The sequence below is a fragment of the Antechinus flavipes genome, chromosome 1, assembly GCF_016432865.1.
Source record: "Antechinus flavipes isolate AdamAnt ecotype Samford, QLD, Australia chromosome 1, AdamAnt_v2, whole genome shotgun sequence".
Taxonomy (NCBI): Eukaryota; Metazoa; Chordata; class Mammalia; order Dasyuromorphia; family Dasyuridae; genus Antechinus; species Antechinus flavipes.
In genome coordinates, this window is record NC_067398.1 from 315,527,532 (window position 1) to 315,543,210 (window position 15,679).

Below are 15,679 nucleotides of genomic sequence, written 5' to 3' on the forward strand. Positions count from 1 at the left end.
TGAGAGCTTTCTTTGTATCTCTAGCTCTCACCTCAATGCCTGGAACACAGCAGACTCTTAATAATGTTCATTTGTGCAAGTTCATCTGTTTACCTAGGAAATAATTATCCTTATTTTTCTCATATATTTTCTTTTCAGGGAGAAGAACATGTCACTATTGAGCAAGATCTCCCCAAACAGAAAGAAAGCATAGAAGAAAATGAACTGACACACAGGAAAAGGTATGACTCTTAAATAAATTTCAAATCTAATGTAACTTCCTCCCTTTGCCATTCCCCCCCGTCATACTCACTGACAGATTTCCCATGCAACTAAACAGAGTTCACAAAAAAAGCAGATGAGTCAATCAACACTGAAAGCAATTGGCCCTTTTATATGGCATGTTTGAGGGAAGGATCAACAGGCAAGGAAGTATAACCTAATTAGATATAGCCAAGGAAAGGGAGTAACTAGGAGTGAGCTAGTAAATGTTTGTTTGTTTCTTTTAACAACCAGATCACATAAATGTTGGAGGGGATGTGGGAAAACTGGGACACTAATATATTGTTGGTGGAACTGTGAACTCATCCAACCATTCTGGAGAGAAACTATGTCCAAAGGGCCATCAAACTGTGCATATTCTTTGATCTAGCTGGATCTTTATTGGGTCTATATCCCAAAGAGATCATTTAAAAAAAAAAAAAAAAAAAAAAAAGGAAAGGATCCATATTTACAAAAATCTTTGTAGTAGCCTTTTTATAGTGGCAAGAACCTGGAAACTGAGTGGATGCTCTTTAGTTGGGGAATGGCTGAATACATTATGGTATATGAATATAATGGAATATCATTGTTTTATAAGAAATGACCAACAAGATGATTTTAGAGAAGCCTGGAGAGACTTAAACTAACTGATGCTGAGTGAATTGAATAGAATCAGGAAATCACTGTACACAGCAACAAGATTATATGACAATCAATTCTGATGGATGTGGCTCTCTTCAACAATGAGATGATTCAGATCAGTTCCAATGATCTTGTGATGAAGGGAGCCATGTACCCCCAGAAAGAGGACTGTGGTAACTGAGCGTGGATCATAACATAGTATTTTCACCTTTTTGTTGTTTTTGTCTTTCTTATTTTTTTCCTTTTTAATCTGATTTTTCTTGTGCAGCATGATAAATGTGGAAATATGTTTAGAAGAACAACATATTTAACCTATATTTGATTACTTGCTATCTAGGGGATGGTGGGAGGAAGGGAGAGAGAGAAATTTGGCACACCAGGTTTTGCAAAGATGAATGTTGAAAACTATCTTTGTGTGTATTTTTTTAATTAAAGATTTTTATTTTCAAAACATATGCGTGGATAATTTTTCAACATTGACCCCTGCAAAACCTTGTGTTTTAAATTTTCCCTCCTTCCCTCTACTTCCTCCCCAGATGGTAAATAATACAATATATGTTCGACATGTTAAAATATATGTTAAATCCAACACATAAATGCATACATATTATTTGTAGAATTATCTTGCTTCACAAGAAAAATCAAATCAAAAAGGAAAAAAATGAGAAAAAATAAAATGCAAGCAAATAATAAAAAGAGTGAAAAATGCTATGTTGTGGTCTGCCCTCAGTTTCCACAGTCTTCTTTCTGGGTATAGATGGCTCTCTTTATCACAAGATCATTGGAAATGGTCTGAATCATCTCATTGTTGAAGAGAGTCACGCCCATCAGAATTGATCATTGTATAAATCTTGCTATTGCTGTGTATAATGATCTCCTGGTTCTGCTCATTTCATTTAGCATCAGTTCATGTAAGTCTCTCCAGGTTTCTCTGAAATCAGCCTGTTGGTCATTTCTTACAGACCAATAATATTCCATAACATTCATATACCATAATTTATTTAGCCATTCTCCATCTGATGGGCATCCACTTGCCACTACAAAATGGGCTGCCACAAACATTTTTCTTTGCTTTTTTTTTTGAAAATAAAAAGTTATTATTGGAAACAAGTCCAATATAGGTTTAAACATGTGCAATTCCTTCTTAAATATTTCCACAATAATCATGCTGCACAAGAAAAATCAGATCAAAAAGAAAAAAAAATGAAAAAGAAAACAAATTGCAAGCAAACAACAATAAAAAGTAAAAATACTATGATGTGATCCACACTCAGTTCCCACAGTCTTCTCTCTGGGTACAGATGGCTCTCTCCATCACAAGTCCATTGGAACTGGCCCATCACTTATTTATGTCTATACAATAAAATTACATCTGATTTATAATATTTCTTGATTTCTGAGTTGTAATTGCTTACACTGAAAATTTAACAATTTGTTTTTCCTAAGTTCATAGTATCAAAATATCTCTGTGTCTCACTAATTTTGTTCCACTAACTTCTTCACATCAGGGCCAGGACGGACATAAGGCAGAGCTGATAAGGTCAGGATACAATCTAATAAGTGACCAGTAAACCTCTGGCATGATAGTATTTAGGCCATGTTAGGGGGCCATGATTGTATAATGCAAAATTTCTCTGGATTTGATGTATGGTTGCCCCAATCTCTCAGTAGGCTTCCTGGATGCATATTTCAGGATAATTCTAGAGTCAGGATAACACAAGTGCTTGATGGGGATAGTAAAGGATCCTGTTGAGAGGAATCTAGTTGGTTTCCCACCCCTTATGGTCTCAAGCAGGGACACATCAACTATCTGATGAGGGGTCTAAAAATAAAATCATTTATAAGAAAAATCACTGAGGCAGAGTTCCAAACCAATAGTGCTTTATTAAAGGGTCTATAGCACCTTAGAGCTTCTTCAGATGGGCAATATAAGAGTCATTTCTGGTGACCAAGTAGTCATAAGATGGTCCCTTACTCACACTGGACAAGAGAAGGTGGTACAGATGTATAAAAATAAGTTGGAGGATTTTTCAAAAAATCAAACATCCCACACATGCTGAATTTGGGCATGAAATTTGAATAAAACAAGATGGAGATGTCTTTGTCAACATTCTTGTGGTTATACAAATAAGCTTCCTAAATGGTGAATGTTATCTTAAAGTCTGAGATCCATATAAAGACCTCCTTTAAGAACATATTTTATCGAATTATCCATGATTTATGTAAAATAGCAAACTAATTTATTACTAATTGGAATAGATTTGGGGGTCCAAATTAATCATGAAAAAAACTAGAAGTATTTAAATAATACTTTGGAGTTTGAATCCTGATTCTGGACTTCAGTCTGTAAACTTAAGGAGGGACCAGATGGCATCAAGATATGCTTTCCTTCAAAGAGCTTGTTAGAGATTCAAGATTTCAAGTACTTGCAATATATTAAATAAGTTCCAAAATCAATTAGGCATCTGGGCAATTCCAATGTAACTTGTTTCTTTGGGTCTCAGACATGACTGCCATACGTGAGATGAGTTTGCAGTAGGAATGCTTTGAGTTTCTTTGCTCTTTCACAACTCCTTGTCTCTAAAGATAACAAAATAAAAATCTGAAACTAAGGGGACAAATGACTCTGTCAAAACTATCCCCGGATGCAGTCAAAACATATCAACATGTTCTATTGCAGTATTGACTTGTCCACCAAAATCCCTAGATATTTTTCCATGAGAACTTTTGTTTTGCCATACATCCATCCCTCTGGAGGTTTTGACTTTTGGAACCCAAACACAGAAGTTTTTATTTATTTCTATTACATTTCATCTTACTTTACTCAATCTGTAATTCTAGCCTTTGAAACTATCCAAATGTGTTAACTTATTCCACCCAGATTCTTATCATTCACAAATTTGACAAGCATGCCCTCATCCAAGTTATTGATTTAAAAATATTGAACAATACAAGGTCATGAACAGACAGATGATCCCTGAGGCACTGCCCTTGAAACTTCTCTCCAAGTTTATATTGACCCATTAATGACTGTTCTTTCGAATTTGGATTCAGTCTAAATCAATTGGACTATGCATTCATATAAATCATATCTATATATCTTATTCAAAAGAAAAACTTAAGAGATTTTGTCAAATAATCTGCAGAAACATAAATATAGATCTAATTCATCTAAATGTACTAAATTTTGGATCATTTAGACTAAATTGATCTAAATTTGGTATTTCCCCAGTCTACCAGTTCAGTTTAGAGTTTTGTGGTTGTTTAGGAAGTGTTATTAGAGGATAGGGAACTGATTGGGCCTGTGATTTTAATATTATATGAAATCCCTAGTGATAAAATTTCTTCTCCCAATGCAGATCAGTACCTGCTCTGTACCTTGTTGTCTTTCAGTATTACCCAAACTGCACAGAAAAGTCTTCCCCAGAATCACACAAGCCAGTGAAACTTGAAGTCAGGACCCCATGATTCCAAGGCTGACTCTCAGTCCACTATGACTGCCTATTCTCCAATCTAATGACTTTGTCCAAAAAAAAAAAAAATTTGAGATTGGTATGGCTTATTTCTCTTAATGATCATGCTGGCTTGTTATAACTATTTTTTCCCTTTATTTTTAAGTTCTAGAATTTTACACACTCACTCTCTTTCCTTTTCAAAACAGGTTAATATTTCTTAAATTAGTCCATTTCTTCCATTATCCAGGATCTTTCATAGATTTTTAATCTAAGCTCAATAATCATTTTCCAGTTCTTTCATCAATCCAATTTAAAGTTCATAAAATTAAATATTGCTCTGCAAACTCATTTACTTTAGGTTTTTACTTCCTTTTAAAAATCCTTTAAAAAAATCTCATCAACCTTTAAATTTTCTCCTCTAAAAAAAAAAAGCTTGTTTTCTCAATAGTATTTTATTTTTCTAACTAAATTTAAAGATAGTTTTCAACATTCATTTTTATAAGATTTTGTGTTCCAAATGTTTTCTTCCTCCCATGTTTGTATGTAATCTTTTTGTTTTTTTGTTCTACTCACTTCACTCAGCATCAGTTCATGTAAGTCTTTCCAGGCTTTAAAAAAATTATATTATGTTTTTAGTCATGTTTAACTCTTCATAATCCCATTTGGGTTTTTCTTGGTAAAGATATTAGAGTGGTTTGTTATTTTCTCCTGTGGCTTATTTTAAAGATGAGAAAACTGAGGAAAACATGGTTGAATAAATTGTCCAGAACCACACCACTAATAAGTATCTAAGTCCAGATTTTAACTCAGGAAGATGAGTCTTCCTGACTCCAAATAAGGTTCTCTATCCACTGCTCCATCTAGTTGCCTCATAAAAATAACTAGCATTTGATATGCTTTAAGATTTGCAAAGTATCTTACCCATATCATCTCACTTAATTTATTTAATCCTAAGAACAGCTCTGCTGTATAGATGCTCTTATTATTCCCATTTAATAGATGTATGTGTGTGAGAGAGAGAAAGAGACACAGAGAGAGACAGGAAGGGAGAGACAAAGACAGAATGAATGTATGAGAAGCTGAGAGAAGATAAGTGATTTGCCCCATTCACATAACTTCTGTCTAAAGCAGAATTTAAACTCAGAACTTGTTGACTGCAAGACTGGCATTCAATACACAGAAATAATTTAGCTTTCTATAAAAAGGAAGGGGCTGGATTAGATGATACATTTTCAGCTCCAAATCCTAGATCTTTTTTTGTCCCTTTGGCTTGGAGCTTCAAGTGACTCTTTTATAATTATTTTCAAATCCTTGCTTCTGTCTTCTAAGCATCACTTTTATGTGGTGTTTTAAGCATAATGACAAAGATTATGGGCAACATGGGGGAAGATCTTGGAGAGAAAAGTAGGGACTATACATAAGCTGTACAGTGTAGCCTGGAATTTATGGGTTAAACATAAATGTTTTTATAGACAATGATTAACTTCCCTTGGGAATTAATTGGTCCCAATGGACTCTGTTTCCCACACAACCTCTAGGGTTACATTTGCCTATAATATAATTGAAATTAAAATAGAAAATTTAAGGCATTTTTTATAGCTGTCAATAAAGTCAGTTTCTCACAATGTATCATTTCTCCAGACCAGAAAGCCAGACTTTCTGAATGGAATCCCTTGGCAGTTTTCTTGCATATTTGCCACAAGAGGAGATTCCTCTGAGAGAACAGGATTAAGCTCAGTGCATTAGAAAGAACATTTCTACTCTGGGACAACAAAATTTGTATTTCTGAAACAACACAGACTGAAAATTCCCAACTTACATTTCACTGTGATAGTGCCTTTTCTCAGAAGTCTTGTAGAAAGGTACAACTTGAAGTCAACTCAACAAGCATTTCTTTATTTTTTTATTTTTTGAATTTTCAATATGCTTTTTTTTTTTTTTTTTTTTGCTGAGGCAAGTGACTTGCCCAGGATCACATAGCTAGGAATCATTAAGTGTCTGAGGCCATATTTGACTCAGGTCCTCCTGACTTCAGGGCTGGTGTTCTTCTCATTGCACCACCTAGCTGCCCTCAATATTCATTTTTTATAAGATTTTGAATTTCATATTTTTTCTCTCCTTTCCATTCCCTTTCCTGAAGACAGCCAGCAATCTGACATAGATTATACATGTGTAATCATGTTAAACATATTTTCACATTAGTTATCAACATGCATTTTTAAAGTGACTTCTATGTCATGGGGTCTACAAAGAATAGTGATAAATGACTTAAGTTGCCCTCAAAATGGCTTTTAGATTTAAATATTATAGGAAATAAAAGGACCCTAAAAATAGTTTCATTTTAATCTCCTTAATTATGTATGAAGAAACTGAAGCCCCAGAAAGGTTGAATGATTTGTTCAAAGTCTCACAGGGACTACATGACCAAGAAAGCAGTTCAATTGATAAATGCTGACTCCAAGATCAACATTCTTGCTATCTGATCATATAATGTAAAATCTGAAACTTTCTAGCAGTCCCTGCTCACCAATATCCCAGACAGGACTTTTAGACCTAATTCCTGCAGGCCAGATAAAGTTAGAGCACCAGTATAATGAAGGATTTGTTGTTCTGATTAAAAATTTGGTTTCCTCTTTTAAAAAAAAATAAATCTAAGATCCCTTTAATAAAACAAAAATATAGACTGAAAGAAACAAATCAACAGGAACAAATTCTTCCCATGCTAAAACTAGGTTTCAAAACTGATTATTCAGTATTGTTGTAGCTGAGTTATTTAAGTCATGTCTGACTCTTCCTAACCCCATTTGAAGTTTTCTTGGCACAGATACTGGAATGGTCTACCATTTCCTTCTCCAGATCATTTTACAAATGAGAAAACTGAAGCAAACAGAGTTAAATGATTTGCCCAGGATCACTGGCAGATTTAAATTTAGACCTTCCTGATTCCAGGCCCAGGATTCTATCTATGACTGAGAATTCCAATATGTGTCTATAAGTACCTATCATGAAGTAGCTCCTTGCAAAAGGAGATTTTTCATTTTCTTAACTTGTATTCCCAGTGTCTGTAATAGCACCAAGCATAGAGTTGGCACTTAAATACTTGATTGATTGAGTTATGCCCTTTATTAATTCCATATGGCCTATAATAGCCTAAAGATGTCTGATTTTATGATAGTGAGAACCTCCTTTAAAAATACTTTGGTGTATAAGATCATCTTAAAATTCAAAGTTACTGAAAACAAATTTTTATTTTTGAGACTTTGAAGGAGAAAATTTCTTGACAGCCCTTGAGATAACTGGAGAATACCCTGAGGCATTACAAAACCAAAGTTGAGAAGCACTGCACAGAAGCCAAAATGTTCTCATCGTGTATCAACTTTCAAGGACATTTACCCAGAGAAACCTGAGCTTCCTTTCCAATTTCATATTACCTTAAGATTCCTTGAAACACTATAAGACTCTAAAGGCTGAGAAAGCCCCCTGAGTGGCAGAGAGGTACTCAAGTTTCAGCTAATGTTTATGGGAAAACACCAACTGGATGCCTGGAATCATTTCTGATAGATAACCAAACATTGGTAACATATTTCCAACTAGATTATGTATGAGTTGCACAAGAGACAAACAACAGAGACAAATTTGAAAGTTTTCCTTTATTCCTTAGCATGTAAAAAATATTACCTGAAAATAAATTCATCTTATAAGATGTCACAACTGTTCCCACCTTCCAATTTTTAATTTATTGCTCAGGTTGTTCTAATACTAATAGTTTAAGGTTTTCAAAGTGCTTTACAAGTATTAATTTAGTTAAATCTTCACAGCAATCCTAGAAGGGAAACAACATCCCACTTTTCATAATACCATCTAAGGTTTTCTTGGCAAAGATACTGGAGTGGTTTGCCATTTCCTTCTATAGCTCATTTTTACAAATGAGGAAACTGAGGCAAACATGATTAAGTGATTTGTGCAGTCACACAAATAGTCTAACAAAAGAAAGCAGATTTGAATTCAAGTTATCCTAATTTTAGGTCCAGGACTCTATTCACTTGGGGAAAGTAAGGGTGAAGTTTAGAGACACAGAACTACAGGTATGTGAACTTCCTTTGTCAATAATAAGACAACTTCAATCAATCATAGGTTCATAAAGCTAGAACTGAAAGGATCATTTAGTCCTACTCCCTCATTCTACAAAAGAGGAAACTGAAACCCAAGGTTAAATGACATACCTAAATTTACACAGACAGTATTAGAAATGCACTTTTAAATCTGGGTACTCTGACCTTAGAGTTAGTGATCAAAATTTCCACCACATTATGATGTCTCTCTATCCAAAGTCACACAGTTATTACAACAGACTTGAACATGAACCTAGTTTTTCCTTACTTAAAAGTCCGGCTCTAAATGATCTACCAAACTGACTACTAGATATGCTTACCCAGACAAAAGACCAAAATTCTAAACACTACAAAATAATCAGTTAACAACCTTCCTAGGTAAAAGATTGTGAACCAGAGATTCAATCACAACTGTATTTTTCCTTAAGCCTCCAAACTACGTTATGTAAGATTTTTTTAAATACTGCCTATCATCATAGAATCTGTAAGTTTTGTCATACCTTTTATTCAATATGAAAAGGAAGTAAGTTTTAGATTTTATAATACCTATGTACTTAAAATAGATTAATTTTTTATAAAGAAATTTTATTTGGAATCTATCAATTTTTAGTATTATAAAGTTGTCCAATATTTTATCAGAACATAAGTAAATCAATGTGACCCATGATTTTATTTCTTGAAAACTTACAGTTTTATTCTCTGTGTAGTTTTTGAAAAGACATCCTACATATCATTTTCAGTTTCCAGTTTGTTAACATTTTCTCTGTATATCTTTAAAGCTCTCCTTTTCATTTCCAACTTCTGGCTTCTCCCAAATCCCAAGTAAAATCCCATTATTGTAATACAGGAGAAACTGAGGCAAGGCAGAGATTAGGTTTTTAATATTTTAATAGTGAAGAATTTGGACTAGCCATAGCCAGCCAGCTGGATGGGACCCTTGTCTCAAAGCATCCAGTCACCAGCAAATAATTCCAGAAACTTTTCTAGGGCTCCAGCTTTCACAGAAACAAAAGCAAGGGAGGAAATTCCAAGAAGGACCATAACTTAGTCCTGACAGATTGGGTGTCAAACTATGGAGGTGGAACAGAAGACAGAAGTCTGAGACAGAGATGCTCAAGCATTTGAGATAAGCCATCTAGAGTTTTATAATTCTTTGGAATGTGAGAGTGGCCAGAGCTTCGAGGTCCCAATTCTCTCAGTCCCAATGGGACAAGGAAGGAGGGAAGGGGGGGGGGGGGAGATGGCCACTAGGAAAACTAAGGCAGAACAATTCAGGGAAACTGAGGCAGGGAAACTGAGGTATTACAATTCAGGGAAACTGAGGTATTACACTATCTACAAGAATCCTTAATTAAAACCTCTTAATTCCACTGCCTTCCTTCTGCTGGTCATTTCCAATTTATTCTTTATTTACTGTGTGTGTGTGTGTGTGTGTGTGTGTGTGTGTGTGTGTGTGTAGTTTTTTCATGTTGTCTCTACATTAACTTATGAGCTCCTTGAAGGCAGGGACTGTCTATCTTTTCTTTCTTTGTATCCCCAACACTTAGCAGAGTATTGATTGATTGTTTCTTGCTTTGATTTCATTGCAAAGTATTACAAATAGTAGTTTAAAAATAAACTAAAGTATTAGTTTAGTAAGAATGAGACAGGCTTCTTTCTGGGTAAATTGAAAATTTTGTAACTGCATTGATTAGAAATGATACAGTGTTTCTGATTATTGCAGATTTCAATTATGTCATCTTTCCTTGACTATTTGAAAGAAAAAGGTTTTGTTCTCAAATCTGGTTCCTTGGGTTTGAGTTAGTAAGAATTATCCCCCCAATTTGAATTCCAAATTTTTTAGATGCATTATTGCACTATCAATTTAAAAGTCCCTTCCTTTCCCATCCCACCTTAGCCTTTATCAAGTTTGTCCCCAATATTACTTTCAAAGATTTAAATAGGATAATTATGTGGCAAAAAATCACCATATTCCTTTTGGAGTATTAGGAATCCCTACCCTATTCTAAAACTACCTCAATTCTTGCTTTTACTTGACTGACAATTTCTTTTCATATAGATATAGGCATAGATATCTCTATTTTATTGATGTCTTTTGTTTTTAATATCACCTTATCTTTCCACTTCTACCCACCCCAAATCTCCCCCGTTCCCCACAGAAAGCTATCCCATTGAAAACAAAAGAAAAAGGAAAAAGAAAAAATAACTGATTCATCGAACACAGTGGCAAACCCATCCCACCACTGAAAAAAGAAAGTGTGTTTCTTTCTAGCTAAATTAATTGTCTCTTTTTGTGTTTTCACAGGTACCTAGAAAAGAAGTATGATGTGATTTGTAACTTCTTTAGGAAGCATAAAACTGTGCTCCAATACATCTTCTATGGCATTTTTTTAGCAGGTACTTCAGTTGGGAGGGAAACGAGCACTTTTTTAGGTTTTAGTTGAAGGGTTGAGCTTCTAAGTGGAATGTTGAGGAAAACTCTTTCAATTGTGCAAGAGCATCAAAAATGTGTTCCGGATGCTCGTTGCCACATAATCAAAGCATAGAGAAAGTGAATACAAAATGTTCCCCTTGAAATGCTCAATTTATGAAGCAATACAACATAAAAAATGATTGAGAGGGAGGGATGTTATTGAAATTTTCTTAAGTCAATTACTATGCTGGTTGACATGGGTACTGAGTTGTAATAATAGTTTTGGTGGTAGGAAATCTTCCAATTACTCTAAGGCAAAGCAATAATCCTTATTAAACAAGCTATTATTAAATACCAACTATATGCCAGGAGATTTTGACACTGGGGATACAAAGGCAAAATTGAACTATCCCTATCCTTTAGGAGATGTGTATATATAAAGAAAAGATTCAAGATAAATACGAGGTAAATTCAAGATAAATAAATAAATTTATTGGGAGAGAGCATCAACTAGACAGCTACATGGCTCAATGGTTAGAATGCTGAGCCTAGAGTCAGTTAAAACATAATTTCAGATGGTTTAGCTTTGTGATACTGAGCAAGTCACAACCTCTCAGCCTCCCCAAAAAGGAAAAAAGAAAACAAGGCTCTCTAAGATAATTAAGATGAGGAAAGAATACGTTTTTGACATAGAGGATGGATAGTGTAAATGTTAAATGGTAATTCTAACATGCTGGGCAACTAGATGATAAAGCGGATAAATCAGTGGGCTTAGAAAAAAAACTCATCTTCATGATTTCAAATCCAGGAAAAGCAAACCTCCAGTCACAAAGAGTGAAGGCTGAAATGACTAAACAGCATGCGCCAGTCAGAAGGCTAAGCAATATAGGCACAAAAAGGGAAAAGTAAAAGAATACAAAGAAGCTATTTTATATCCTTGGTGTCAAATAAGTTCATGTGTATCTAAACCAGCTCAAACAAATGAGAAGCCCCCCTATTTTCAAGTACTTTCAGAGTAGAAGATTTTCTTTTCCAATGTTAAGTAATCCATAGGAGGTCCAGTTTTATTCTACCAATGACTTTTTCAGTCACTCTGGACTAATTACCTATCCTCCCTTCAACTTAGTTTCTTCCATCCATGATATTATGCCAGGCTATATCGTCTAAGCTTATCAATAGAATGAACAATCTAGCAGAAAGGTCATAATGAAGAATCGTTATTTGTGGCATTAATTGTTTTGTAAAAGAAATAGAAAAGTGCACTTTCCCCTCTTTGTTAGCTTTTAGGAGTTTACATAGTGAAAATAAATTATAATGTCCCCATTTGCATTAAATGTGTTAAACCCCTACAGACTCATAAAAATATATCTATCAAATTAATACATTGCAAATATATATAATTATGAAAACTCTATGTTAACAGTGTATTAAATTAGCTAAAATCAGATGTGCTAAGAATTAATTAAAAAAAAAAAGTTCCTCCCCTTTCCAACCAAAATTTTTTCAACCAAAATGTCAAAGTCTCACTTTTAACTGGTAACTTCTTACACATCCCTATTCTTTCTTCTACTGTCAACCTTTTGCCCCATTAAAAAAAAAAAGTTGGTTGCCTTTTTGGGGGGTTAATTTATAGCGAGAAATATTTTTATCTGGCAAACTTGGGGGGAGAGGGACATGGGTTAGAATGAGAAAAATTTGGATAAGTGGGATGCTTCCAGAGAGAATAGAGTCCAATAGGATCAAGCAGAATGGGGTGGAAATGTATCTCTTAAGAATTAAAGTGGAGGCAGCTAGTTGGTTCAGTAGATAGAGCACCAGCCCTGAAGTCAGGAGGATCTGAGTCCAAACCTGGCCTCAGACACTTGACACTTCCTAGCTGTGTGACCCTGGGCAAGTCACTTAACCCCAATTGCCTTAACAAAAAAAGAAAGAAAGTGGTGGGTTTTGTTTGTTTGTTTTGTTGGAGGGGGGGAAGTCTCCTTGAGGCTTTCTTTTAATCGGATGAAGAAATCTTTTTTTATGGTAATATATAAATATTTTATATTTATTATTACACATTATACATATATAAACTGTTCATTCCTTTCCTTGACAGGCTACTTGACTCTAATCATTGCAGCTTGTGTGATGAACTTTCATAGAGCCCTCCCACTTTTTCTCCTCACTATTGCTACCATATTTTTTGTTATTTGGGACCGCTTGATAGCCAGATATGAAGGTCAGATTGCAGAGTTCTTGTCTCCTGGTGGCAGATTCCTAAATAAACATTGGTTCTGGTTGAAGTGGTAAGTATAGAACATCTTCCTATTGTTCATGGGTGGGATTTTAATGCAAAGTCATGTATGTAGCTAATGTCTGAGTCAGGATTAATACTCAAGTTTTCCCAAGTCCATATTGTTAGGGGGGCTTATGCTAGGAGGTCTCTCCAGTAATGAAATCAGATCTAGATGCTGAAAGAGTATCCCAAGGGAAATTGTGGAAATCATACTATTTGGAGTTTATGGTTGACAAGCTATCTGTCCTGTCTTCCAAACAGACCTACTGGACAGCTGATCTCTTGATCTCTTGATTTTTTCTAGCTCCCTGAGTCTGTGCGTGTGTGTGTGTGTGTGTGTGTGTGTGTGTGTGTGTGTGTGATTGTATAACTGTAATATCGTATAATGTAATGTAATAATAGTATAATTTATAATATATATGTGTTACCCAATGTAATAATAATATAATTTATAATATGTGTGTATTACCCATTCCATATAGGAAAGCCAGGAATTAGGCATCTCTTTTCCTAATTCCTCAGGATAAGAAAGGACATAATGGACTTGAAGGAACTATCTCAGATTTCTCAATTCTCTCAGTGATTGCTCATGTAAACACATCCATAGAGCTAGTGTTATTGTCTGTCCCAACTTGTCATTCCTCAGGACAGAAGTTTGGCTGTCATTTGAAAATATCTAAATCATCTCAACAATCCTCTTTCCTTTCTCTTAGGTTGATGTGGATCTCACTGATTATATGTATCATTTGCTGGCTAATTTTTGACACAGCCAAACAGGGAACCCAGGCTCTAATGTCCTTTGCTGGGCTTGTGTTTTATATTCTCCTGATGCTAGTATTTTCTAAGTATCCAACCAGAGTAAGTACTAAGGAAATCTTAAATTCATTTTACTCTCATATCTGCATTTAAGTATCTTTAAGGCATTATATGTAAAGAATGCATTGGGTACTTTTTAAAAATGTTAAAACAAAAATTATTTATTTTCTTCCTTACACCACTATCATTTCTTAATGCCTCTCTCTCCTTTCATTTTTCTTTGCTCCAACAGAACCTCCCTTTTAACAAAGGAAATAAAGGCTAAATGAAGGAAATCATAGACATCATTTCTATAGAGATGCCTGATCTTGTAGTTGTGACCAATTAGAAATCCCACTTCAATTCTTTTCCCTAATGAGTCAATCTCCTCCCAAAATAGAACCTATCATTTTTGGATCAAAAGTCTCAAATCAACATATATTCCAATGACATAGATTTTGATTTTTAAAAAATCCATAATTGCCTGCAAATTTTGACTACTGGAATTTTTACTTTTTTGTTGATCTAAAAACTTACCTATAATATTCTTTAAATTGACAATAAATAACATTTTCAATCTATATTTTGATGAGAGAGGATTGCTTTAATAGGGAAAAGAGTAAATTCTCAAAACATATATTGTCACACAATCAAAAATACTAGGAATTTTCAACCATATGAAACAAAAGCTTTGCAGTGACCCAAATTCTTCTTTGCAGCCCTTGATCATCACAAATATTGTCTGAACTGCCAATCAGTGCTTCTCTTTTAATTCTATATTTTGGAAGTAATCAAGTCTTTGTATAGTGAAATAGAAATGAATCATCAAAGCTGAATTTCAATTACATTATTCTCAAACAGCTTAGTACAGTGCAAAAAAAAAAAAAGAATGCTATACTTGGGTGGGGGGAGGTTTCAAGTTCTAATACTACTATTTATTGCTTATGTGCAAGTCACTAAACTTTTCTGAGCCTTGGTTTTCTCTGAAAAATGAAGAGGTTGGATAAAACCAGCTTTTATGAAGCTGGCAAATGGAAGAAAATCCTTTTGTTGTTTTTTTTCTGTATCATATCAGCTTGATGCCAGAATAAAGCCCTTATGATGGAGCTAACATATGAGATATGATAAAGCTATGCTGCAACTCCCTTAATTAAAGATTTTCCTACTTTTTTACTTGTTGGCACCTGGATTGTCCATCTTTTATGCTCATTTAATGCTTCTGGTCATTTCTATTGATCTGTGTCTTTGATGTCTTGTATTCCTCTTTTGATGTAATTTGTCTTTTTTTTTTTTAATACATTGCTGCTTACTTCACATGTACCATGAATCTTTTCATTGCCCTTTGGTTCACCTGATCCTATTAAGATCATGATGTTCCTTGATTCACAAACATAAGAGGGCATAAGAGGGAAAATATTGATATTAAAGAGATGAGTTTTGGCTGAAGAGAGCAGTTTGGGAGCCCTGTCCTGTAAACACTGTGCAGTCCCCAAGATGCAATCTAATCTTTCTTCAGTTTAGCTTATTGTCCATCTGCAACATGTATTCAAGATGTGAGCACTAATGGACTAATTTACTAATGCTCTCCCATAATCATCTGGCATTAGGCTTTTTTCTTTGTCTTTGATTTCCTCTTTTACTTTATTTTTGCTGGATGGCAGATCTCTTGGGTGAACAATGAAGAAGTCTATTGGTATTATGAAAACCAATACAGTCAGTACAATTATCCATAAATCATTAAATCTGG

General features: G+C 34.5%; 1 protein-coding gene across 1 annotated transcript in view; it reads left to right on the plus strand.

Annotated features, from left to right (window-relative positions):
• SLC28A3 (solute carrier family 28 member 3) overlaps nucleotides 1-15,679 on the plus strand; it is a 122,456-nt gene that overhangs the window by 54,532 nt on the left and 52,245 nt on the right. The window contains exons 3-6 of the mRNA XM_051966180.1: nucleotides 139-221; nucleotides 10,755-10,846; nucleotides 12,958-13,147; nucleotides 13,851-13,995. Coding sequence (XP_051822140.1) covers nucleotides 139-221; nucleotides 10,755-10,846; nucleotides 12,958-13,147; nucleotides 13,851-13,995 — 510 coding nt within the window. The remainder of the gene's footprint in view (nucleotides 1-138; nucleotides 222-10,754; nucleotides 10,847-12,957; nucleotides 13,148-13,850; nucleotides 13,996-15,679) is intronic.